This window comes from Anas platyrhynchos, chromosome 2 (genome assembly GCF_047663525.1).
Source record: "Anas platyrhynchos isolate ZD024472 breed Pekin duck chromosome 2, IASCAAS_PekinDuck_T2T, whole genome shotgun sequence".
Lineage (NCBI taxonomy): Eukaryota > Metazoa > Chordata > Aves > Anseriformes > Anatidae > Anas > Anas platyrhynchos.
The window spans coordinates 27919107-27944953 of NC_092588.1; the positions used below are offsets into that span (position 1 = coordinate 27919107).

Sequence of the window (25847 nt, forward strand, 5' to 3'; positions counted from 1 at the left end):
TATGTATTTAGACCAGATTTACATTTAGGTATTTGTTGCATACATATTCATGACATCAAAAGAACTCAGCTGATACATCAATGGAAGTTATTGGAAGCTTTTGTCTTACTCAGCAGTTTTCCTGTTGAAAATTCTTCTGTTGAAATCATTCACATACAGTACTGTGAGGCTAAAAAGCAAATTCTGGGGATGCAGTCTTGAAACAATTTGGTTTTGTTAGAGAAAAGTATTGTGTTGATGTTCTGCATAAATATATGACTCTTTGTTTTGTTGCTGTCACATAAGGGCAGCAACATTTATGCAACCAGTTAGGGAGAAGCCCGTTCTGCAGTATGATTTTGCTCATAATTCTTTTGAGAGGATCTTTTACTATGTGGTCAACTTCAATATAAGTTTGTAGTGGTGGCTCAAAACTACTACTTCCTTCTGCTGTCTACCAGACAGCTACTTAGAGAAAATGTCCTAACATCCAGTATCATTGAAACTCATTCTTGATATACTATATGTTTATTAATTATGTTTAATATGCAATGGTGTGAACAGATTAGTAACTCCTTTTCTGAATTAAAATAACAGATTGGAAGCAAAAATATAAGTATAGATTTATTAGAGAAGTTATCTAAAATACATTATTATTTCCCTCTTTAAATTAGAGCATATATTATTTCAATGAAAAGATACTTTGTATTCTATGGTAATAACAATTTTTAAAGATAATACTTAATTTAGGACATTTTTAATTAAAAAATTCAACATACTACCATTAAGACATAATGTTGATAGCATGGGTAAAAATGTAAAACGGTCTTAAAAATATTTACATGTCAGTTGCTTAAAATCTAAATCTAGTTCTCAATATTCATTTTACTTTTCTTCCTCAATATACTTTTTTTTCCTAAAACATACCTATGTTCTGTATTCCTGTGCTTTTGACAAAGCTTCAAGTTATCATTAGTTATGTGTACTACCACACCTGTGGATGAGGTTTCTTAGAATGGCTTATTTTTCTATCACCATATGCTCTCCCAAACAGCCAATGTATTGTAATATCAAAGTTTTCAGTCACAGTAACTCATCAAAATGCACACAGTCCACCCCCAGGCTTCCCACAGCCCCACACATAAAGAACCTATTCCTGTTTGGCCAAGAACCTTTCATATTTCATTAGCTGGCATTTTAGATGCAGAGAGAAAGAAAGAATGGACCTGGGAGACAAGATGTTGCCAGGGCACACATGGCAAAGGTTTGATTTGTGCTTAGCAAAAAAGGTTCCTCACAAACACAGCAATTCCTAACACACTGAGCGCTGAAGTTACTGGAAGGAAGCTCTGACTTCTCTGCTCTTCAAGGGCTGACATGGGCGCCAGTTGTCCACCATGTGGCACACGGGCTCATTCTCAGCATTGAAGCAAAGGCCACGGAGTTTGCACATCTGTGGAAAAAGGCACAAACATTCTCAAATGCATACTTCTTTCAACAGGACTACCTGAACTATACACCATGGGCCTGAGCCAGAGGTCCAATTCAAAGTTTCATTATCCATAATGGTCTAGAGTTGACATCTTTGCATGTCATCCACACTATTTCCTGCCTGACACAGGCTCTCCTGTCAACAGAATATCCTAAAAAGAACTAAGGTGGTGCAGAAAACAAAGACCTAGGGCACATGTTTTCAGAACTCTGTGCACAAAGAGCTGTTTGTCCTTGGTCTACATCTGAATTGAAACCATTTCATAGCCCTTTGAAAGTTGTACTGTTTCAGCTCTTTTGAAAGTTGAATTGCTTTGTCTGCTTGATATTTAAAAACAAACAAAAAAACCTTATCCTTAGGTACAAATTAGAACAACCAAATTCATTCAAGATATCTTGATTTTCAAATACTGTGAGAAGGGAAACTATTCCACATCAACAGGAGCAAACTGCAATGTCTTAGAGTAAGGTGCTTGTGCTAAACTGAAATTGGTGTTTGCATAGTGCAACGTAATAAAAGCACCTTGATGTCTAAGCAACCATATCCAAAACTACTTAAAAGACTGTCAAAATAAGAACCTGCCCCAAATGTAATCTCACAAGCCAACTGGAACTGCTGACAGAAACATGTAGGAGAGATTTTGTATGAGTCAGACTCCAAATCAGGCTTTCCTTTATTGAGCAGACCCCAGGCAGTGACCAGCCCAGGAGGCCTTTACTTTCAGGACCTAACAGGAATGAAGTTCAGAACTCAGCATCTACCAGGAACCATCACTGCAGCAAATGATAATGGACTCATGTGTACACTTGTGTACTTTGCTTTATGGTTTCTTGTTTTGATCAGTTTTGTAATGAAAAGGCAAGCTGCCACACGCACTGTTTTGATCTCAAATTCATCTTTGAAATGTCGATTGTAATATGGAGGGGTCTGTGTGGGAGAAACAAGTGGTGTCGTTTACCACTTGTAGGTGGTGGAAGTAGGTGTAGTAGGAAAAACAACTTTATTTTGGTGTATGTGCTCCTGCCCTATAATAAAACCATATTTGCAAGCCTTGGATCATCAATATCAATAGTTTAAAATAATCAAACAGTGTTAACTTAAAAGTTGCAGTTTATTAATAGTAACCATTGCTACAATTACTATTTCCAATAGTTCCTCCTTGTTGTGTATTCTATCTTTTATCATGTTATATCCCAACAGATCAGTTGCAGTTTTTTCACGTCAGCTAAATAAAACTCCTAGAATTATGTGTATAGTTTTAGCATGGGTGCCATTCATAAAAGGGATTTAAAAGTTTGAAGGGTAAACTAAAGCCCTTCGGGGCTAGCTTATATTTATAGGCTCCAGATTCTATTTATATCTTCCAAGCACACAGATGCAAACCCGAGGATAGAATCTTGCCTCTATGTAATTTCATTAATGGATGGTGCAGAAAGCTAGGGCCAGGAGTGATTTAATCTGCATAAGCTCTTTCCCACTAGGAAGGTTCTATCCTCTTCAAGCTGCACAACAGAAAATGGGATTTTTTCAGACAGCAGGCTTTGGAATCTGCAATTTTTCTCTCTTCCAAACAAGGCAGTTTTGTTAGGATTGTCACAATTCTGCGTGGGATTTCCCAGTCTGTTCTGTGATGAATAGTCCTTTTAAAATCAGTTTTGTGTATCCTGGAATTGCTGGAAGATCTCAAAGATCTACAGACTAACTACAGATCTACAGTGTGTGACTGCAAATGCAGAAGAAATGCTCTTCAGATGCTTGGTAAACCCAGTATTTTCAGGGCAAGTACAATCAAATAGGTAACTGCGTGTGCAGCAAACTTGCTGATGCTCACAACACATGCTAGACTTACTCTGCATGTGTAACCAGTCCTCTCATGCATCCTACGCTTTTCCTAGATTTTTTTTTTTTTACCACATGACAGCTCCAACCTGATTAAATTTTTAAAACCCCTCACATTTTGCCTGGACTGTGTTCAAATGGAGGACAACCTTACATTTTACATCTTCCTCTAATTCCACACATAGTAGAGCTTGCCAGAAGAGCATAACCAGCTCAGATATATATTTTTGACATGTGATACTAGCTACTAGCCTGCATAGCTCTGCAGTAGCATAAACTGCCATTTCAAAGATCACTTGGACAGCTGAACCAAAGCAATCGATACGATACCAGTCAGTACACACCTATTGGCACAGTCCCCTGAAGACCTACCTGCTCAGGGCTGACAGTGATGGGCTCCTTCAGAACATGCCAGATCACACATTCAAGCAGTGGTGGAGTGGTCAGGGAGCCAGGGTATGTCCAATAGTCTCGACATGCAGGAAGTAGTCCAGTAGGGTCAAAGTTTGTGAAAGAAGCTTGCTTGCCCTACAATAAGGAAAGTAGGCAGGCTATTGTCAAGGGAGAGACAACATACTCCCACCAAGCTTGTCATTATAAAGTCTTCTACAGAAGCTACATGTTTGGAGGAAGGGAGAAATGGAGTTTAGCATACAGTGTTGAGTGCTTCTTACAGTACACTTGGAATTATGTACCAGGAGTCTGTACTTTGAGCACTATCTTTCTCATTTTTTAAAACTATCAAGACAGTTCAGTATCCCAAATGTTGAACTTAATGGCCTTTTCCTTTAGAGATATGATCTGTCCCTGCTTGAAGTAACAATGAGATTTCAGATACCATGAACACTGATGCTACTGGAAAAACAGAAACTGGGAAACCTGTTGGAGTGTCCACTAAAGTAAATGGCAACATCCATTTATGTCAAAGAGAGCCTGATAACTAAGATTTCAGTGTAGTCTCGTTCTGCCTTTCCTGTCCACATATCTCATTGGCAAAGGTCTTAACCCATTATGAAGGTACCTATTTACTCAATAAATACCTTTAGTTACTCATTACTTGCTCATTAAGATCACATATGTGCTTCACAGTAATTAAAATACAGAAAGGCTTTTTTTTTCCTGAGAGTTTTATCCTGATCAAAATTTGCATCTGGAAGGTGAATCCTACCCTATAGGTTTAAATATTGATGAAAAGACAGAAAATGGATTCATGGAAATAAAAAAAATGATCATGGTTTCTAGTATTATCTGTCCTTTATCATAACTTAGTTTGAATCTCTTTTGCATTTAGGATTACAGGAGCATCCATGCTGATGGCATGAAGGTTTATTTTACTCCCATATATGCAGTGGACTGGAAAAAAGTGAACTGATCCACTGGGAAGAAGCAAACTGATCCAGAAGTCCACTTTCTGGATCATACAATTGTGACTGGTGGTGTCCAAGACAGCATATATTACCTTGGTTTGAATGGAGTTCAGAGCATCAACAACTTTCTGTATTTCAGGTTTGGCGTTCCCTACCTGTAATAGAAACCATATGAAAAAAAATAACCATGCAGTCTCATGACACTTTTAGTTATCTGTTAGAATTCTCAAGGAAACATTTTGTAGCACATTTTCATAGCACCATTTCATTACATAACAGAGTATTATAGCAAAAGTGACTGGAACTGTCTCTGTAAAATCATTCCAGTTGACAGGCAGCACAAATGGGTCAGCCAAGGACACTGGACAGAATAAGTTATTTTCTTTTACAGTATGTGGTCTATTTTTGGACTTGAGCTGTTCTTTTTTCACATAAGTCACCCTCGTAATAGAAGAGTGAAGCCAGGACAGAGTGCACACTGCTGGGTCACAATCACCTTCTTCAATTAGCTATGAAGACAATTCAGCTGAGTAAAAATGCTCTGGATGTTTAACAATAGCAGTGAAAAGAAAATAGATGCTATTTAAGCTGGTCATACCGCAGATTCATACATATATTACTGAGTCAGTTATGCATATCATCTTTCTCTGACAGGGTTATGGCAGTGTCACTGTCATGATGGAGGCTAGCATGCTGCTGGAGGGTTGCCACAGCTATGGATGGCAGTCATACTCCACTGTAGGTGTACAATTTTCATATGGACAGAAAACCAAGAATTTGGAGTACCATCTAGTCTGTTCTGGGCTTACATGGCATAGCATAATGCTGCCTTACTCTGTATTTTAGGCTCTTGGGCCCACCTGGACCAGTGAACATACTGGACTAATCCAAATAATAGGAAAAAAAAAGTCTAACTAACCTTCATGAAGATGCCCACTACAGCCAAACCATCCGGATGTTTCACAGCTTCAGCAAATTTTCCGTATTTTACATTCCAGTGAACAATATGAAGCTAGGAGCAAGAAAACAAGAAGCACTATGAAAATTAGATTCCATCCATAATACTTTACAAATGAGCATGCAGGGAAGTAATTTATTAAACATTAAGAGCAGATGGTGTTTTACTGCTGAGATTTAAAACTTTTGTGTACAGTTAAGAATTTGTTGAATCATTCATTAACTTTGAAGTTTCATTTATGCAAAGAGATTTCTGTCATACATTTTACTTTGCTTCTGACTTTTATTCCCAGATGAGTTTTAAATGCAAACTCTGGGCTGTATCTTTCTGCTTTTAGTCTGGTAAAATTCCTGTTATCTTCAGAATTAGTTTTTCCTGCATGCAGCCTGCAGGATTTTGATATCGTACTTTCGATGTAGCTATGTATTCTGGACTTCTTATCAAAGACATGATTGTCCGGTGTCAGGACAGAATAGACATTAATTACAGATCTGACCTCCACTCTTGATTTTTTTTTTTAAAATATCATCCTGCCCTGTCATGGAAAGTCTTTGAAAAGAGTATTAAAAGAATCTCAAGGTCATGTTAGCCAGGATGTTCTTTTCTTTTTTATTTCAACATTATTTCTAATTGAAGTACATCTGTCTGTCTCCCCATAACTGCAACTCAAGTTGAGCAAGTAGTAATGGTACTGTAAACAGATGTGAGGCAATGGTAAGATTTTTTTGGATAAGAATAAACCAACTCTTATCAAAAAGCAGCAAAGCTGATAAATTTGTAGAACCATTTCCTCTATCTATCAATGCAAATCACAGTTATGTTCAGTTCCTGGAGCAAGCAGCACTGTACCAAAATCTTTTATGGGAACTCCCACAGTTTCTTGCCCTTTGAAGGTTTGCAGAGCTGCTGCTACCACCATGCTCATTACACACAAAAGACTGGAAAGGCAAAGCATGTCCTACCTCTGCATCATATTTCACACCATCCACAGTGTGCTCAGACCCTTGGCCCTCGCAGGAACCCCAGTGAATGTGAAACTGCACCAGCCTGTAGACTCCATCCAGCGCTCCCCCTTGCAGCACTGCAAAGCAAAGGGACTCTGTTAGCATCTCCCATAACCTTTGCTGTCAGGTCTTACTTCAAAGAGGAAAATCCATCTCAAATCTTCCAAGTAAATTACAGTTTATTGATCTGCATGCTGCCATGCTACTCCAGATCATCTTCAATGGCACATTGCTGCAAAAAGCCAAAATCAGTAATAAACATGTAAAAACAGAAGTGACTTTATAGTGAGTTTCATCAGCAATTTAATAGGCATGCTAGTATTACAGGTGACGGGGGAAGAGCTAAGGATGTAACTTTTCTGTCACCAAAGAAAAAATCCAAGCAAAGGTCCAAAGACTAGCCATTGTAAATGCCCTACGTAGATTTATTTTATGAAAGCACAGATGAAGACCAAATCATCTTTTACTTACTAATGTCCTTGGTCCCTTTATTTTGGACTCTTTATCCATTTAGGCAAATCCTGCAAATCCTGTGGTGAATTGGATTGAATAAAAAGCTTTTGGCTCCAAATTAAACCCTCACACCTGTTAGCTGTGGGATACAGCAAGGTAAAGCACTGGGCACAGCGCAAGGAATTGCAGATGTGACTTTGAAATCTCTCGTCCATCCCATCTTTTACTCCTTGAGAGTGAGTTTAAAAAATGGTGCTGAGAATGGCAACACCTGCAGAGGCCAATTTTTTAAAATAGGGTTTGGAAATAAGGCATTAATGTATGCTCTCCATGATTTGTCATTATTCTTGCTATGTGACTGAGGTAAGTGGAGTGCCCAGCCACACATTCCATTATACAGGAGCAAGTTCCCCTGGGCACCCTTATTCTGCTTGTTAGTTTTAACCTTTACTTAAACTGTGACCAACCACCATTATGATATGCAGGATCGAGCCTCACTACTGCCAAATGCTCAAGGCACAGACAATGTCTCCTCCAGTGCAACGCAGAGCACAAAACAATAGTAAATAGTTCTGTTCAATAGAGCTATTTATCTAAGTTATTAGAGCAAGATCTCACACTGGTTTGTGTTTTTTTCTAAGTCTCAAATTCACGATTAAATCTTTGAGGAATTAATATTTTAAAAATCAAAAATATTTTTAAAACATCATTTGAAATGCTATATATCTTAAGAGATCAATTTCTCTTTCAATATAGAAAATAAATATATAAATAACAGAGTGACAGAAGAGTGTTGACATCGGTTATTACATTTAAGTGTGTTCTGTTTACGTGCCACAAACAAAATGGTTCTGTGGAGTAAAGATGCTTGCCTCTCAGTTTGCAATTAGTCTAGACATGTAAGTATCACACGTGCATGTGTGAAAATATACATCAAATGCAGATAGGGAAAGGTCACTGTCTGTTCAGGTTTGAATAATTCTGATTATATGCAAGCATGGACAAACATACCCGTGGCTACTTGGCAATGGGGGAGCTCAAAGTGGTGAGAAGGATTTGACTAAAAATCTGGAATACAGGAAAATTAAACATAAGATGTATGAAACACATTAGTTTCCACTTGTGTGCATTACACATGCAAAATTTGTTTCAGTGGACAAATTTAGCATTTGCCTGGGGCTCCGTCTTTGGCAAATACATTTAGAAGTCTGCCAACATGCATTTCTGTTTGAAAAATGTGAATATATGTTCCGATGCAGTCCTTGTAATTTCAGATACTGTAGCCAATGCTGAACAGCCAGCAGACCAAGAGTTACCCTACCTACCACCAAGCTACATGATACGAAGAGGAATGGCTACTTGAAGTAATTGAATAGGCACATATTTTATTCTACTTCTGTGTTTCTGCATGTGCTAATTGCCACAAAGCATAACTGATTCAGACACAGTACTACAAATCAGAACAGATGTTGGGTTTTAATAGTTTTTTTTGTTGTTGTTGTTTTTTGTTGTTTTTTTCAGAACAGCTACTGTGAATGTGTGTTAGTTCCACTTTGAAATGAAGCAATCAGTTGTTATGTCTTTACAGATGCAAAATCATTTAATCCACACAATATCATGTTTCATTAAAAGACAATGCCATGGGGTTTCAGTTTCAGTTCCTTTGGCTAATGGACTTGCGGCTTGTTGCAGATACAAATGGACCGAGGTTTCACCATTCCTGAACCTCAGAAAGCACTAGTGCAGCACAGGTTAATCTGCCATTATTAATCAATGGAAAGCATGCTGAAGAGCAGAACCATGCAACTGTCTTAAATCCATTTGCAGTGTTATTTCTACATAAAGTTTGCTATAGTTCCATAAAACTCAAAAGATGCAAAAAAATCTCGTTGTGGTTTTTGCTTACTTTTCTCATTCTGTGGTTCTCAAATCCAGCACTAGCTTATTTTGACTCACAGCAGAGCATTCAAAGAAAGTAATAATTAGATTAGTGGGAATGAATACAAATTCATCAGGCTTAATTACACAACAGCTCTTCTTGTTCTATCCTCCATTAAACAGTTATTATTTTTCCTTAATATTCTCCAGCCTTTCCAAGGAAGCAAAATTTAAACTTAAAATGTGAAGCAGAAATGTTGGAACTTCATTTTTTTCTAGTGCAAGTGTTTTTAACCATGAATAAATGTTACCAGCTTTTGGAAAGCAAAACCTCAAGAACCTGAGCAGCATCTGGGAACTTTCCTATCCCTATCTCATGTGACATTAACATTGATTCAGGCCCCACTGAAGACAGATGTATAACCTTTCCATCTCCTTTTTTGTAGGATGGGAAAAGCTTGTTCCACAGTTGAGCCCCTGAGCATTAGCTTTTTCCTTTTGAAATCAGTACTACTCAAAACCATCCTGGAAATACACATGCAGCTATGCTCTCTTTTGTTATACAGCATAGCTTCAGATGCAGAGTGAAGACAGCACCAGATGACCTGGAAAGCACATTCTTTTCTTAAAGCTTCATCATGCTCAACAAAATCTACATCAGTAACCTGGTTTCCACAGACATAATAGCAATATAAGAGGTAACAGCTTGAAAATGCAGCTTTTCTTCTATTTGACAGTTATTTGAAATGGTGCAGTGACATAAATTCGGAGCCAGTTTGCTTAGATTAAGAAATAGTAACTACGATTTCAACCTTCTACCATTTACTGAAGAAATTATACTAGTAACATCCAGCAATTATATTGCACTCTTATTAAATGATCTCATAACATTATCTAAATTAGGTGAAAATAAGTATTAGCAGAGCTAATTTGGGAAGTTAAACAACCACATGAACTGTGCTATTAGTGTCTGTGGGGTTTCTTGGATAAAGATGAACTACGTCTGTCTCCATTACATGATTATAGGATATTGGAAATGCACAGAAATCAAGGGGGCATTGTGTTGCACCTGGGGCAGCTGTTTACTAAGGCCACACAATTTCTCTGTTGTGCTTAAAGGTGAGACACAGGGTAGTTACCTTTTCCATGTGGAACAGGATGACTTTGTAAAAATATACTGTGAACAGCTTCTCTCTCTTTTTTTTTTCCCCTCCAGGAAGTGGCAGCAGCCACGCGTTAAGTTTTGCAGGAATACTGTGGAATTACTGTTGCTGTAGTTACCTCCCTGTATAGGGATGTAACAGAACAGGAGACTCATAAATCTCATTAAGGCAATAAACTTGTCAAAGAGGTAATATAAATGGCTGAACTCAAGATTGTTTCATGAGTCAGAATGAATTCCCTCCCACTGTATGGTTTAGTGTAATAAGAAAAAATGCTACCCTGAAGTTTGTCATTCGGAGAAAATACAGAATGAGAAAATGTTCTTCACATGGAAATCATTGACAATAAAATTTCTTCCACTAAAGCATGATGGATGTGGATGTGTTAAGTTAAGCTTAACTTAAGAAGTTAAGCTCTAACTGAGATACCACGAAACAAGAACATAGCAGCAGGACAGTTACAACATCTACCTTTGAGGACAACCCACTTATAAACACACTGCTTTGGTATAAAGAAAGCCATGACTTTGTACCAGCCTACAGTAGATGTGCACATGTATGCATATGCTCATATAAATTAATGCACAGCACATACATTAATGTTAATGTTCTGTAGGCATTTGTGTATATGCAGACATCTCTGTGCTAGAAAATCTCTTTGCTAGACCCTGCAGAGATAGAGTAGAAGCAGCACTACTTGAGAAAAAAATAATCTTGAGCACCATGCACTATTAATGGCACAAAAAAGGCTCTTAGGAGGATGCTCAGGGATTAGCCTTGTGCTCTTATGCAAGGATGGGCTTCCCCATCTGACAGACTGGAGAGTTCAGTTGGGGTGAGCTGTCACTTCTATGAAACGTGGAGTGTAGAACATCACATTTTGTGAGATGTTTCCTTCTTTACATTATCTCTTTCACACAGTCCTCCTAGGACACTATATCATGGCAAGCAGGAGAGTAAGACAGGACATAACTGTAGGGATCATACTTGCAGATACATCTGTAATACGCTTCACCCAGAGAAAACCTACGTAATCGGTATCGCCTAAGAAAAACCCTGCTCTGACCTTGCTAGAGGGTTAGTCTGATAAGGCAGAGAGGATGTTCCAAAGAGATAGACCAGAATGAAACATCTGCCAAAACGTAGCAGGTCTGCATACGTGTGTATCAGCAGCTGCTCAGTGATTTCGATTCACCCCAGCTGAACTACTTCATACAGGCTGGGTAGCAGCCAGACAGACTGACCTGCTTAAGCATCCAACGGCAATTATGTTCTTGTCTTTCCTCCTCAGCCCTTCAGGTCTTTCAAAAAGGCCCCTTGTATGCATGATTCAAAGAGATAGATATGTGGGAAAGTCTGTGGCACATTTAAGTGTAAATGTGTTTGTGTGCACCCAAATGTTTGTGCATACATACCTACATAAATGTAAATGTCCACTTACTACTTATAGTGAATTAAGGAGTAGTGGCAAGACAAGTTGCTATTTGTGCATTTACAGATGCAGCTTGTGAATATCAAACATGACATAAAAATTAGATGGTATGTTAATAATCTGTTCACATAATATGATGTATTTATTGTTCCTAATATAGGAAGGGTACTATTCAGTATTCACTTCAGTTAACCACAGCGAAATCCACTGCTCCCAGGGACCAGTGGAATTTATTTCTGATATCATCTCATAAATGGAGATTTTTGTGTGAGTCATAAGGTGCTGTAATGAACCCTTGATCAGCATTCAGCCCTCACCTGTCACCCCTTATGAGCCGACAATGACTTCAAAAGTACTGAGTTGGAAGCATTAAGATTCTCTTACGAGTCACAATTGACTTAATTTCTGATGGCAGTGACTGTAACACTCTCAGAGGTTGCTTACAGTTTTGGAAGTTTTCTATTGACACAGTGCTCGCACTACTTTGGGGTGTAACAAAGGATGGGTGAACTCAAGGAAGGGGAGAGCACGGCCTCTATGCACTCAGCAGTCCCCCTTTACTCAGCTTCTAAGTTAACTGTTTTCTCCTGGTATTGCACATAAACACCTTTAGAGGAGTCATTTGGAAGAAGTGAAGGAAGTTGCCAAGATACCTATATGCACAAGCCATGTCAAATTCCTGCTCTAAAGCTTTTTTTTTTTTTTTAAAATGGTCTAAGTCAAGAAGGGCACTTTTGAGCTCTGTAAAGAAATGAAGTCCTGAATCCAGCAGGGCTGACCTCAAGCCCTCTCATCTTCCTTTTCAGTTCCCTGAAGTGCCAGAGCTATACTCAAGTCACCTGCTTGCTTAGGCTTTGCAGCTTCTAGCAACAGCAGTTGAACAGAGAATGCCTTAATGATAACACACCTTCTGGGACCTCTGACTTCCTTGTCAAGCAATGCACAAAAATACTTACGACACATAAGCAGCTGTCTGAAAACAGTCCCCTAGAGCTATAAGTAATCAGTTCCCTGATTTATGATTCAGATGGGTTAGGACATTGCTTAGCCCACATTTTATTGTGGAGTTTCAACCTGTGGCCGTATACCAATAATGTGCAATATATTCTGGTGTGGATAATGTTACATCTTCAGAGCTGGGAAGCCTAAAAATAGACCAGTGGCAGTGACTTTGATTAAGAGTTCTGCCTTAAAGGAAGCAGACCTGAGTGTTTTTTGCTCAGTCTACCTGCTGTGGTGGAAGTGTAGGAAGAGAGTACCAGAGGCACAACTTTCAATGCACCTCACTGCCAACCAAGCTGTGCCACTGTACTGACTGTTGAACTCAAATACAACAAAATGGATTAATCTGCCTACAATGAGTCAAAATTCATGACAGCTGAAGTGTCCTCATTAATATTGCCCATTATAGGAAGAATTGGGTAATTGATTACAACCACTGAGAGTCCCTCTAGGGGTGACCTACCAAGGTCATAATTGTGAAGTTCCACCAGGACTGAATTTCTGTAAAAGCGTTACATTTACTTGGGACTCTGTCATGGATTTCAGTATTATCCATATCTAGCTCAGCAGCAAGGAAAAGGAAACAAGTAAGTGCTGTCCACATGTGAAAATGACTAGTGCATTTAGTAATGTCTTCAGAGGCTTACACCATAGTTGCAATGAACTTCTGACAGGTTCTACAACTAAGATATGGTATTTTAATATTTTTGTTACAGAATAACTTTTGATTGACTTCTTCCTTTCATAAGATCAAACACAAGATCAGAAAATACAGAATACCGAGCTTATTGCTGTGAGCATTTCCCACTTGTATGTCAGGTTTTAGGTGAATTGTGAGAAGTTTTCCACAGAACTTACTGAGAACAAGTTATATATACACGTTACACAAATGCTTTTATGCTCTTGAGGCTTTCTTGAGCAAAGTCACTTCCTGTGGTTTTACAGCTCTGAGAAGTTGCCGTTTGTTTCTTTTACGGTGAGTAAAGTGATACAGACTACCATATAAAGTAGTTAGTATCATTAAGTAGGTGCCCTGAATGAGACAGATCTCTCCTTTGCTATCAAGCTTTTAAAATAAGTTGCAATATTATAGTTCAGTGGTTATCAGCACCATTTGCTTGACACGTATGCCCATGGCCAAGTCCCAGAATACAGGAGTGGACAGGCCTAATTTGTACTTTTATTCCTAGCAACATATAGAATTTTTGCTTTTAATTAAAATTATAGAAGTTTTAATCACAAATGCCTGCAAATACTTTAATTTTCACACTTATTACAAGACATGAGAATTAAGAAAGCAACTGCAAGAGCAGAAGGAGAAGAGAAACTAAGTAACAACCAAAGGCAGAAGTTCATTCTTTTCTACATACAAGCCCAAAAACCGTTCCAAAACGCTGCACAGAAACACAATAGAAGACATTATTTTAACTAAGAGAAAATAATGGAATTTCAGTAAATAAAAAAGTTTAAAAACAGCAATACTGATTTGTCAGTTTATGTTCCGTACACCATTTCTATCAACTAGCAGCTGTGAAATATGAAGGGAATACACTTCAGGAACTGACTTAGGCTTTAGAACTGTATTCTGGAATATAACAGCTGTCACATAAGCCATGAAATTCAAAGGCTGTACTATAAGAACTGAAATAGAAGGTTGGTGTGTAATTGCTTAGGAATAGGGATTTTTTTAAAGCATGCTTAGTAACATCTAAGGGTATTTAAGAAAATTAACAAGAAAGTAGAACAAAGGTTCTAAAGCTATCACAATGATTTTAACATCATTTTATTTTTCAAATATCTTTGTAAAGGAAAGTTTTATAGGTCATAAGGATAGTTAACTTTAAACTGCATCAAGAGCTACATCTATAGAGCTCCACTTATTAGTAAAATTAGTAAAGATCTTCTAAAAGGGCAGAGAGGAACACATCTTCCATGAAGATACATTAGTTGCATAAATTACACATAATAATTTTGCATAAAAAAGTTGTTTGTTTTTTTACCTTTTAAACTTCCTATTTCTCATTGATACAAACAGAAGCTACAGGCTATACATACTTGTGTGTACATGTATGTAATATATGTAATATATATACAAGCTTTTTTTTTTTTTTTTGGGGGGGGGGGAATATTCTATACAGAAGTCTTGAATATTTTGGTATCTCCTTGACTTTAACTTGTGATCAACAGTATTCAAAGTAAGTATTTTCTAAATCAAAGAAATCAGTAACAACCATTTTCAAGGAGTTTTATCCAAACACATTTTAGCTGTCTTGCCTATGTTACTATACTATTATTACCTGTACTTCTTATAACAAGAACTAATTTTGCATACCCTGGAAGAGAAGTCTTCAAAAAGACATTAAATACACAGAACTGCTGTTCATTTTACTTTTGTGTCATTGGTTATGTGCCTGAATATTCTTAATGAATGGATCTACTTCTTTGCGTGCTATTACTCATGTGTTGAACATTATACACAAACAATGATCTTACTACTTCATTTTACGCCTACTATCACAGATAATTCCTTACAGCATACGGGACAGCTCATGGAAGCAAGCACTATAGCCTATCGGGAGTATTTACAGGATTTGGTCCCATTGCTTCCTGCAAGATATAACATCATATAATTTCATGTAATTTCTCATCATGACTGTTGTTGAATGTCTAACCAAGAATTTGAGAGATCATTGTACTGTTAGTCTCAAAACTCAGAAATTGAAGTGAATCAGGCACAGTCAAGTCAAAGACAGCTTTATTTTCTGTAAAGAAAGTAGGTTACCTAGTTAACTGCATACAAATGAAGCCAATAACTGTGCTGCCAGTTAGATTTTATGCACTATAATTGTCAATAGGAAGTGTGATATTGAAGGATCCACCCTTACCTGGATTCAGATAGATATGTTTAATGTTGTTTTTCTTTTTAAACACTCATCAGTTTCTGATTCACTAATAGAACTACTGAGAATATTTCTACATGCATCTCCTATCCTCCCACTCTGAAAGCTGTGTCACTGCCTATCTGTCAGAGGATCCCTGTCACAGATGTTCTGGTTCTGCACTGACTTCTCATAAAGAGCATTCTTCCTACAGACATTTCTTTAATACAAGTTTCTGACATTTTTTCTCCTCTGAAGTTGCCAGATATAAGCTAATTTTCACTGTCATTCCAAACCTATGCATGTACGAAGTGACCAGGTAATAGTTTTGTTATACTATGAGGACCTGAACCTGCTTCCTTTGGGCTCAGTGAGAGTAGGAAGACTTTGAGAGCAGACTTGCATGGACCTCGTGAAATCAGAATCAATTTTTTCTACTTTGAATCATTTACCTTATTCCTCCTAACACTGCAAAAACACGTGCTTTAACTACAGTTCTTCAGTGCTTCAGAAAAAATAAACACTAATTCAGAACTCTTTTTTGCTTTTGTTAAACATACAGATATTAATGTGGATGTTCTGAAAAATTTATATAGAGACCAATGTATATCTATACAACTGTGAAGCACTGTTGACCAGCTAACACTGTTCAGTATAAAGATCATAACATACAAAGTCAAATTCTCAGTGCAGCGCTGAATGTGTTATACCCTTGTATTACATTATCTGGAAAAAAAAAAAAAAGTTTTGTAGGCATGCTTAATTTGTTTTCAGCACCATTCCCTAACTGACATTGCCAAGAAAGTGTTTAGCAAAATAGGGCATTTGCTCAAGCAAGTTAAATCGGGCAGTGTCTAGAGAAGGCAGTGACTACAATGGGATTGTTTTTGCTGTCTAAATTAAAAATAGAGGCACATTCACTGTAGCAGCGTGACCATTTCTGCAAGTTCAGCCAGCTGAAAAACTACAACTATGGACACCCTGCAAAACCCTTGTTGCAACTGTGCCTTAGATTTCATTTGTCCATCAATACGGCCATTCCCTTCAGCAATGTTGCCAAAAGGTTTTGAGGATTCCATGCTTAATTTTATTCACCCTACAGAACTATAAGACACTGTGGAAGGACTGCCTCCTAGTAAACTTTGTAAGAATGTGTCATACACATATTAACCTTATCTAGAAAGCCCAGAGTCAAGAAATGCCAGGGATAATGCTTGTTTGAGTTACATAAGAACAAAGAGGTATTTTCTAATCATTCTTCTGTTTCTGTACTAACCTGGGAGCATATTGGCTTCAGAAATGTGAAATAATATTTTGATAACCAAAGAAACTATTTCCAAACTATTTCTACTTCAAGTTGTTAACTGCAATCCTCTGTTATTCTATGGCCAGTTTCTTCCTACAATGTATTTTGCCTTTTTAACCATTTGGTTGGTAGCTTACGACAAACTATGCCTAAATCTGTTATTGTCAAATAATTTTTATTTTTATTTTTTTTAGCTCTGCACATCCATGCTTCTATCCAAATATTTCTCACTTAAACAAAAAGAAAGCAATTCACTTCTCAGGAGTTTAGAGCAGGGCTGCTCAAAATCACCAAGACAGACTTAGTTTTCTTCTAACAGGAGTTCAGTTTTCTTCCAGTGCAGGATGCTGAATCCTTAAGGGTTGAATCCTGACCTTGGTACCTTTTCGTCTTTGAAAAAAACCCTTGTGGCCTCAGCAGGTATTTTAGTTTTCGCGTTAGTAGCAGTGTTAGTGGCTGTTTCTCCCACCCTTACCCCTGCACACACACAAGGACAAGGTCTCACCTGACTTGTCGGAAGAGTCGTCGAACTCCACGTTGAAGGAGTGCCCGTTGTTGACGATGCTTTTGGCAGTGCCGGCATCATAACTAAAGCTGAGAGGCTTCAGAGAGGCGTCGTACCTGGCGGACTTGCTGCTGATAGCGATGGGCGACTGGCGCTCTCCATTGGCGATGGGGAAGTGCTCGTGCCAGTGAGCGGGTCCTGCGGGACAGCACAAAGCGGCTCGGTGGGCACGGCCACGAAGCTCAGGGGATGCAGGGGACACCCGCACCTGGACAAACCTCGGCGCTTTAACAACGCACTATCCGGGGGGTGCTCGCAAAGGAGCAGAGGGGAAATCCCACCTGGGGACCGAGGCGGGGACCTGTCAACCCCCGAGCCTCGGAGGGGGGATGCCGGGGTCATCCCGGGGCGCCTTGCAGAGCCCCCCTAGGTACCCAAGCACGGGCACGGTGCTGGGAGCCCTGAGGATGCTCCATGCGAACCGCGGGGCGCGCCTGGCTCGCTGCCCGAGCGCAGGTGGCATCTCAAGGTTAAAAGAGAAAAATTAAAAAAAGGAAGGAGAAAAACAAATAAAAAGCGCTCGCTGCCGCTCGGGGAGGCAGGTGCCAGCCCAGCGGGACGGCCGCGGCTCACTCACCGTCGTGGCTGCCGTATCCCCAGTGGTGGGACATGGTGCCCCCCCCGCCGGCTCGGTGCGCCCTGGCTGCCGCAGCGCCGTGCGGGCGGCGGGGCTCTCAGGGGCTTTTATAGGCTCCCGCCAACTCCATGCCCTTCTCCGCGGCCGGAGGAAGGGGTGGGGAGCGCGGGCGGGGGCGGAGGGAGACCGGGCTCGGGGGCGGAGAGAGCGGGCCCCTTATAATCCGCGCCCGCGGAGCCGCGCCGGGCCCGGCCCGGTACGGCCCGGCTCGGCCGGGAGCGCCCCGGCCCGGCTTGAGGCAACGCGGGGCGGCTGAGCCCCGCATGGCGCCCGCACCTGCGGGGAGCCCGCCCGTGCCTGGCCGCTGCCCTTGCGAGGGGTCCAGGGCACCGGGAGCGGCACCGGGAGCCGGAGCGTGCCCCCGTGCGCCTCGCCGTGCCTCCCCCGTGCCTCGCCGTGCCCGGCCCGCGGCCCCCTGCTGCTCCCTGCCGGGGGCTGAGGGAAGGGCGGCGCGGGCGGCGGCGGCCGCTGGGGGGGGACACGGGGACACGCGGCCGTGTGGCGGCCCTGCCCGGCTCGTCGCCTCCGCGGTGCCGGGGTTTGGAGCGGTGGTGGCGTGCGGGAGGAAAGGGGGAGGTGTTGGTCCTTACTTGGGAGAGTGTGTTCTTGTGGTGGTGCTCGGGGAAGGCAGGTGGAGCTGCGCGTGTGCTCAGGTCCTGAGGAGCATTTGGGAAACACCGGCTCGGTGTGAGAGGGGTTCGGGCACCGCTCCCACGGGTGGACGTGTGAGAAGATTGAGCAATGCATATTTTAAATGGTTTGATATTGCGCAACGCTGCCCTGTTTTGTCGGGGCGCTGGAAGGATCAGCCCCTTACAGCCGGCTACGTCTCGTCCTGTGGCCAGTCTCATTGCTGCACCGCAGCGAGGTGAAGCAACTCGTACACGAGTAGGGCTGCTGGCGATGATTTTCGGTGTCCTCCTCCTCTGAGAATTTCTATTTGTTTATGCGGGAGTGACGTTGGAAATCTTACTTTATTCCCTTTTCTCATTAAGGAAGTTTAGCGAAATATGTTTTTATTTGTATTGTGCCGTGATTCAGCCGTGGGATCCGAATCCTGTTGTCAGTTAGGTCATTGTACATCCCGAGTAACACCCCCAGAATGCCTCCATCATTTACATTTGGCATTGTAAGATGCGCGTCATTTGTTTTTATTTGTTAAGGGGGGGGAAAGAAAAAAAAAAAAAAGTCTACTCATACAATGTGGTTACTGTTGCTAATAGCAAAAGCTACCAGATGGGAAATTCCATATAAAAATCAAAAGGCATTTCTCAGACCTCTTCGAGTATAAGCAGAAAATATTTAAATCTTATTAGTGATTAACACAGTGTGTGTCCTCTAGCATTTGCATTTGTCTATTCAAGATGATTTAGTAACTGCAAAATGGAAATGTGAAGGCAAAACTGTATACGCAGAAGTTACTTAGAAGATGCTGTGGTGTATGTGATGTAGAAAATAGAAATGCATGTTAGAAATTATATGGAAAGCCTTGTTTACTCATTATAGACCCTTTTCTGGCAGTCACATTCTAAATCTGCTCACTATGCTGTCCAAGTTTATTAGCAATCTCTCATAAACACACTCACAAACTCATACAGGTAAGAATCCCTGAAGAATGAAACAGAAAATATCCATTTATGCTGTATGAAGGGATAAGATTTCTGTACATTTCAGAAGGCTTCCTTCCATTTAATCTTGGTACAAAAAAAAAATCAATTCAGCCAGATTCCTCTGCACTCTTATATGTCAAGTTTCTACTGACGTCAAAGGGAGCACCAGATAAAGAACAAGTACAGGATTAAGCACGACGTGATGTTTGGGATGGTTGGCTTCCTCAGAGACTGGCACAGGGTTCTTACCAGGGAGATGGAAATTACCAGCACCACCAAGGGACTAGGATTTTAATTATATTAATCTTTGTCACATTATTTCTACCAGTAGGTATGTGGTACGTGCTGAGCACACAAACACCCATCCACAAATAGAAGGTCACATATCAAATTTCTTTGGTCATTCAGCACAGTTAGTACTTGCAGGCTTGCACCCATGCCAGGAAGCTGCCACTGAGAGCCTGGCATTGACTTGGGCTCGTGGATTCCAGCTTCTTTTTCCTCCATCTCCTGCCTGCATCAGACTCCTCTGTGAGTAAGGTTTCATGGCAGTGCCTCAAAGAAAGCCGTAGGGTAGCCCTGAGTGAAGAAGCTGGGTGCTGGAAACAGAATAGTCAAGATGATACTGATGAAGCTGCTTAGTGGTGACAAGAAGCGAGGTGTATTAGCAACAGCAAAAGGACATAATATACATAAATATACATCAGCACAGCACCTGCGCTAGCTCAAACATCTCACATAAATCTACAGGATGCTGCATAAACCTGCCCCTCTGCCACAGTTCTGTAAATCCATGGAATGACGCATACCAGTAAGGCCTACTTGCACATACAGAATGTGTAGGAGCAGTTCCTAAAGCAAATGTTCACAAATCCTGTGGTGATAAAAGCATTATAAATACATTTCAAGCAATACAAATACAGAGAACAGATTATCTAATTAATGTAGCCTTTTGATTACTCACGATTCTGACATTAACATTTTGAGTAGAAAAGATCTCATCTTGTCCCCAGTTTCTGTCGTTACTGATACCATTGTCAACAATTACTGTGTGCATTTGTTCCTTTGTTTAAGCAATCCCCACACATTGTGGAAGTTTTTAGACACTAATAAAAACCCATTGCAATTCATCTCCCTTCTGTTTCTTAGAGTTAGATCATACCTGAGTACAGTAAACAAACATTTGTAGATATTGTGGTACTTTAGAATCATACCAGTAAATGCAAACAGGAGCTGCATCAATAGTTTCCATAAATGTGAACTTTTCACTCAGGTACCTGCACACCATTTACAGTACTTGTTCTTGGGCAAAAGACAATGCAAAGCCTATACATTGCTTCAGTCCCATTTGAATCCTGCTTTGAAAGCTTTTTTGTCACAATGTGGTTGTTGACCCTGAGCACAGGCAGGAATGCATCCTGTTTATCTATGGTATATGGTGTTTCCTGAAAACACATTTTTGTGATGATTATGATTATTATTGTGGAAGCACTGCAAATGTCAGTACAGATGGAAAAGTGGCACAGGCCTTTCCTTAGCAAAGCTTTTTTTTTCTTTTTTATAGTCAATTGCTAAATTCTGTCAGCATTCTGACTGAAGGAGTAGCCATGAAAAGCATGCGTCAACCTCCAGAATGGTTTCAGCAGAAGTGCATGCAATGACCATGTTGTAAATCCACCTTTTAATTTTCATAGTAGATTTTCAACTTCCTGAAAATCTACCTGCAAATATATATATACATATATATATGAATGACATCCATGTCTCTGTCCCTGTTCAGTGCTGAGCAAGATCCAGAAGAATCCTGCAACATTCTGATTCATGCCAGTTATTCTGTGAAAGTCAAATGAAATTATGGAAGTTAAGCTAATATTTGGTCCTTCAGTAAGGTCAGGTTGGGGGAAGCTCTTCATTGTATTACAGAAATGATCCTTTACTAGTAATTTCTAATGAGATAATTAATGTACGTATCAACATCATGACATATTAGTGTATCAACATCATGACATATTAGTGCAGTACAAAAAGACTGCCTGCATCTACTGACTTCTGGCTATTATTGATACAGGCAACGTTGAAATACACATATATGTAATGTAGTATATGAAGATGAACAAGCTTGACTACATAAATAAGCTCAGTTTCCAGGCTAAAGCTATCTGTCATGATTCAATGAAATTACATCCACTCGGTAAAGCCCTATGCAGTGTAAATCTGAAGTCAACAAAGGCATTTTGTTATTAGCTTTAGCTAAGTCCCATAACTTCAGGGAAATATTTGTGTACACACCTTCTCATTCCAGGCTAATATGCTTACTGTGTTCCTTGATGTTTTGAACTGTCTTACCACCTGGCCTTTACTTGTCTTCTCTTTACAGTTCCAAATGTTATTTTCTTGTCTATGTGCTATTGGACCTTCCTCTATACATGTGGATGTGTCAATAGTCATCATCCTGACCTCTTAACCGTGTATCTTTTTACAAATATGCTCCATTAGTCTTGCAAAGTGCCTTCTTGTGACTTCTGCGATTAAAATTGCACCACAGGGTGAATTTGTAGCAACTCTCACTGGAAGTTGTTACAGGTTGCACATAAAAGTATTGCAAAGGAAATAGTAGCAGAAGCTCACCAGCATGACTTAGTACAACACTGCACAAGCAAATGAGTTTAAAATGGTTTACAAACTAATAAAATCCATTAAGTTCCTGCTGTTCACTAAGCAAGTCTCTTCCTTATCCTCTGAGGACAAAATCCTGGCAAGAGACGCCAATGCTTTTTGTAAGATAGAGTGAGGTAACCCACATGGGGCCAAGGCTAAAGATTTCTCCCATAGTAAGTTTCCAGCAGCCAGAGGTTGGTTTTTTTTTTTTTTTTTTGTTTCTGAGATCCTCAGAATTCTCAGCCCAAAGCAGAGCCCCCACCTTGAGAAGGAGAACACGGCTTTTTAGGCAAAAGAGAGCCTGGAAATTCTAGCTTCATGTCATTTTCTATACTCAACACGCAGAAATGATAATGCACTTGACACAGTGCTTAACTGGGACTTTTGCAGACCGGAAGAACCTCTCTATACAAATGCCATGTCTTGGTTCAAGTAGAGAGGAGGAGACTTCAACTGATGGAGTAAGCAAATCCCAAACTTGCCAAGCTTTTCTTTACCCCCAGAATGATTATCCACAAAGTGTAAAGTGTCTCAGCAGTACTACCTCCTGGATCATGTTCTGCATCTTAGGCTTCTTTTCTCTCAGCTTTTGTGTTCCTAAACTGATAGAGGCACACAAGTGCTCATAGTTGGACTCCAGAGGAGAGAAACAGGAATGAAAAGAGAAGAGTACCCAAGAATAAAGGCTGAGAGAGCTGGGAAAAAAGATATGGCCTTCAGTTTAAGTACAACTGAATGAAATAATATAAAAGACGTTTTGTCGGAAAGTTTAGTGTATAACTTGGTATCAACTATAATCATACAAATATTAATATTCTTAAGTAATTTTATGTATGTGAGTTGGGTTCTCTGCCAAGTTTATTAATGCCATTTGCCTTGCTAAAAGAAAATCAATTAAATCACCTGTGTTTACAAAAAAATAGTTGTATACCTTTCACTTTAATGTGAAATGTAAAATGTAACATATGGGAATATATGAAGAGCTGAGATTTGAACTTCTGTGACAACTTCTTGCCTTTCTTTCTTGTAATAAAAAAATGCACTGTGAGGCATTCTATTTCTGTAATCACCAACCATGGCACACTCTGTTTGCTGAATGTGTCCAGTGAGGACACTGAAAGTGGTATTCAATCAAATACCCCTGTAAGGGACATTCTAAGATTTATTTTATATTAGATCCTATGCTAAGCTCTTTATTTCAATGCAGCAATTGTTCCCAATCATACAGCAATTGGGAAAAAAAAGAGAGAAAAAAAAAAAAAAAAAGGTGATCCGCTCCTTTTACTCTTTGAAAGAACTTTCTCTTTTGACCTTATTTTAAAAACAGGATGTCATGAAAATGTTCATGGATTGGGAAAAAACTATACTGGGCATCCAAAGGGACTATGACTGCTCTATGTAGAGCAGTGACCACAGATTGCACAGGAGCTCTGTGAGCTGCCCACAGGATAGGATTTAACACTAAAAGCCCCAGTTTGCTGTTCAGAAATGGCTTTTGTTTTGCACAGGGATGGATAGTGCCTGAACACCAATGACTGCACTGTGAAACTTCCAAGCGTCAGGATAATACACACACTATTGATTCTGTTAGTTTATCTTGCTAAAGTTTCACATCTAAATGAACAGGAAACTGCAGAGCAAAAGTTACTAACAACAAGAGATCTTCACCTAGCTTTGTCTAAGAGTCAAGGAAAACCATTCATATGAATCCGTGATTTTTGCCACTAATGGCTGTAAACAAGAATGATGAATATGAACTGTAGCCTTCAATCCAAAGCTGGCAGCTGAGGCTTCTAATTCTAGTAAAAAATTGCAAGTTGGACTGGGCAATCCCAGTAGCTGGGTGAATATGTCACTGAACTGGATGTAGTTTCAAAGTAGTAATACAATCTGCCAATATTTGCAAATACTTCATATATCAGTGAAATAGCCACATAATACCTACCTCTTTTTTCTTTCCTGGGAAAATAATTAAGCTTTGTTTTGATGAAATGTTTGTTGGTTCACTTAGGTTTCTGTCTAGGAGTAACATAGTAGCATGTGGTACAATACCGAGGAATCTATTTTGCTGTATGTTTCTATGTCAGGCTTCCACTAAAAAACAGCTTTTTCATTCCTGAGAAATTCTATAAGAGGCTGAGTTGTTGATAAAAGGACCTTTAGGATTTTAACGTTTAAATATAGAATCATAGAATCATTAACTTTGGAAAAGACCTCCAAGATTGTCTGGTCCAACCATCACCCTACCACCAGTATCACCCACTAAACCATGTCCCTAAGCACCATGTCCAACCTTTCCTTGAACACCCCCAGGGACAGTGACTCCACCACTTCCCTGGGCATTATATTGCATATTATGGTATATTATATTGTATAATTGGGATTGTATAACATAAGGACTGTAACAACAAACAAAACTCAAACCTCTATTTCAGAACTAATATTTATATGCCTATACTCTTTTCTTCCTGGGTAACATACTAATATAATTGTCCTGTTGCTACCAGCATTGTATTAGATGCCTTACTCAGCAATATGAACACACTCTACTGACTTTAGAAAGGATGCTGACTTTTTCCTATCCTTATATTTATGTTGCAGGTTTTTGGTTTTTAAAGGCTAAGCAAACCACCAGGAAGTACACACATCATCATAGCCTGGTTTTGTTTACATTTCCTCTCACCCACTTCATCTTCCTTTCTCTTAATTCCAAAAATACATCACATACACACACAAAATGTTTTAGGTTGTCCTATGACTCTAATGTGTTTTTATTTGTGTCTTTGTTTTCTGTTTTTGGTAAGGAAGAGCTACACTGCATTTGGCAATAATCAATAGTGACTTCAACTCATGATAAATGAACATAAACACACCTGCTCCATTTCTATATTATTTTTTTTTTTTTGGTAGGATATTTCAGTAAATGTCAATGGAAAAATTGGTATGGAAAATCCAGAAGTGAAATATTACTGATTTTGAAATAATTTATGTCCACTGAAATTGAAAAAGGAAAGCTCATTACTGGTATTATGTATGGTTACGGCTTTGCATTTACTCAGCCAAGGTTTAAGCCTAAATTTGTGGTTTCCCTCTGCTGATGGTGCTCTCTTAAATAACTACAGTTGGAAGCACAAAAACTCTTAAATAGCTTAGTATAACAGCTGCTATACATCTCAAAAGTTCAAATCAGTTCACCTTTTTCACTGGCATGTGGAATCAACGCAAACTGTAAGACCAGGCTTGGTTACAGGGTTGGTTAGCCAAACAGTTTCCAGTACAGGCTGTGGAAATGTAAAGCAAAGGTGCCTTCATATCAGTTTTCTGAATTTTGACCCACGTGGTTAATGAGGCCTTCCCCACCCACTGACACAAAGTACCAGGATCGCTATTTCAGGCATGATCTGTATCCAACACTTTCAAATGGGGGTAATATTTCATCTCCTACTCAGGACAGAGTATGATCCCAAAATGTCCTCTGCAGATTGGGCCAAAGGTGGTGTGATGGGGAATGTAGCTTAGAGCTGGCTGAACCAGTTTTCAGTCATTTCTGTAACATCTGTCAGAAGTTATTGAAAAATATCAGTCCTGGTGAGTGGATAACATCACTGGTTAAACTACCTACATA

General features: G+C 39.7%; 1 protein-coding gene across 1 annotated transcript; it reads right to left on the reverse strand.

Moving 5' to 3' along the window:
- Window positions 1-590: 590 nt before the first annotated feature.
- On the reverse strand, window positions 591-18055 carry CA2 (carbonic anhydrase 2). Its single transcript, XM_027452432.3, has 7 exons — window positions 17895-18055; window positions 17258-17455; window positions 6598-6716; window positions 5597-5689; window positions 4770-4832; window positions 3683-3838; window positions 591-1432 (listed from the first exon to the last, which is right to left on the reverse strand). The coding sequence occupies exons 1-7, from the start codon at window positions 17926-17928 to the stop codon at window positions 1313-1315; spliced, it is 783 nt and encodes a 260-aa protein (XP_027308233.1). The 5' UTR covers window positions 17929-18055; the 3' UTR covers window positions 591-1312.
- Window positions 18056-25847: the final 7792 nt, after the last annotated feature.

Excerpts from the sequence above, each read along its gene's own strand:
- CA2 (XM_027452432.3), bottom strand. The coding sequence starts at position 17,928 with ATGTCCCACCACTGGGGATACGGCAGCCACGACG. Across the intron at positions 3,839-4,769 it reads TGAACTCCATTCAAACCAAG|GGCAAGCAAGCTTCTTTCAC; the intron begins GTAATATATGCT and ends TCCTTATTGTAG. Across the intron at positions 1,433-3,682 it reads TCACTGTCAGCCCTGAGCAG|ATGTGCAAACTCCGTGGCCT; the intron begins GTAGGTCTTCAG and ends CTTTTTCCACAG.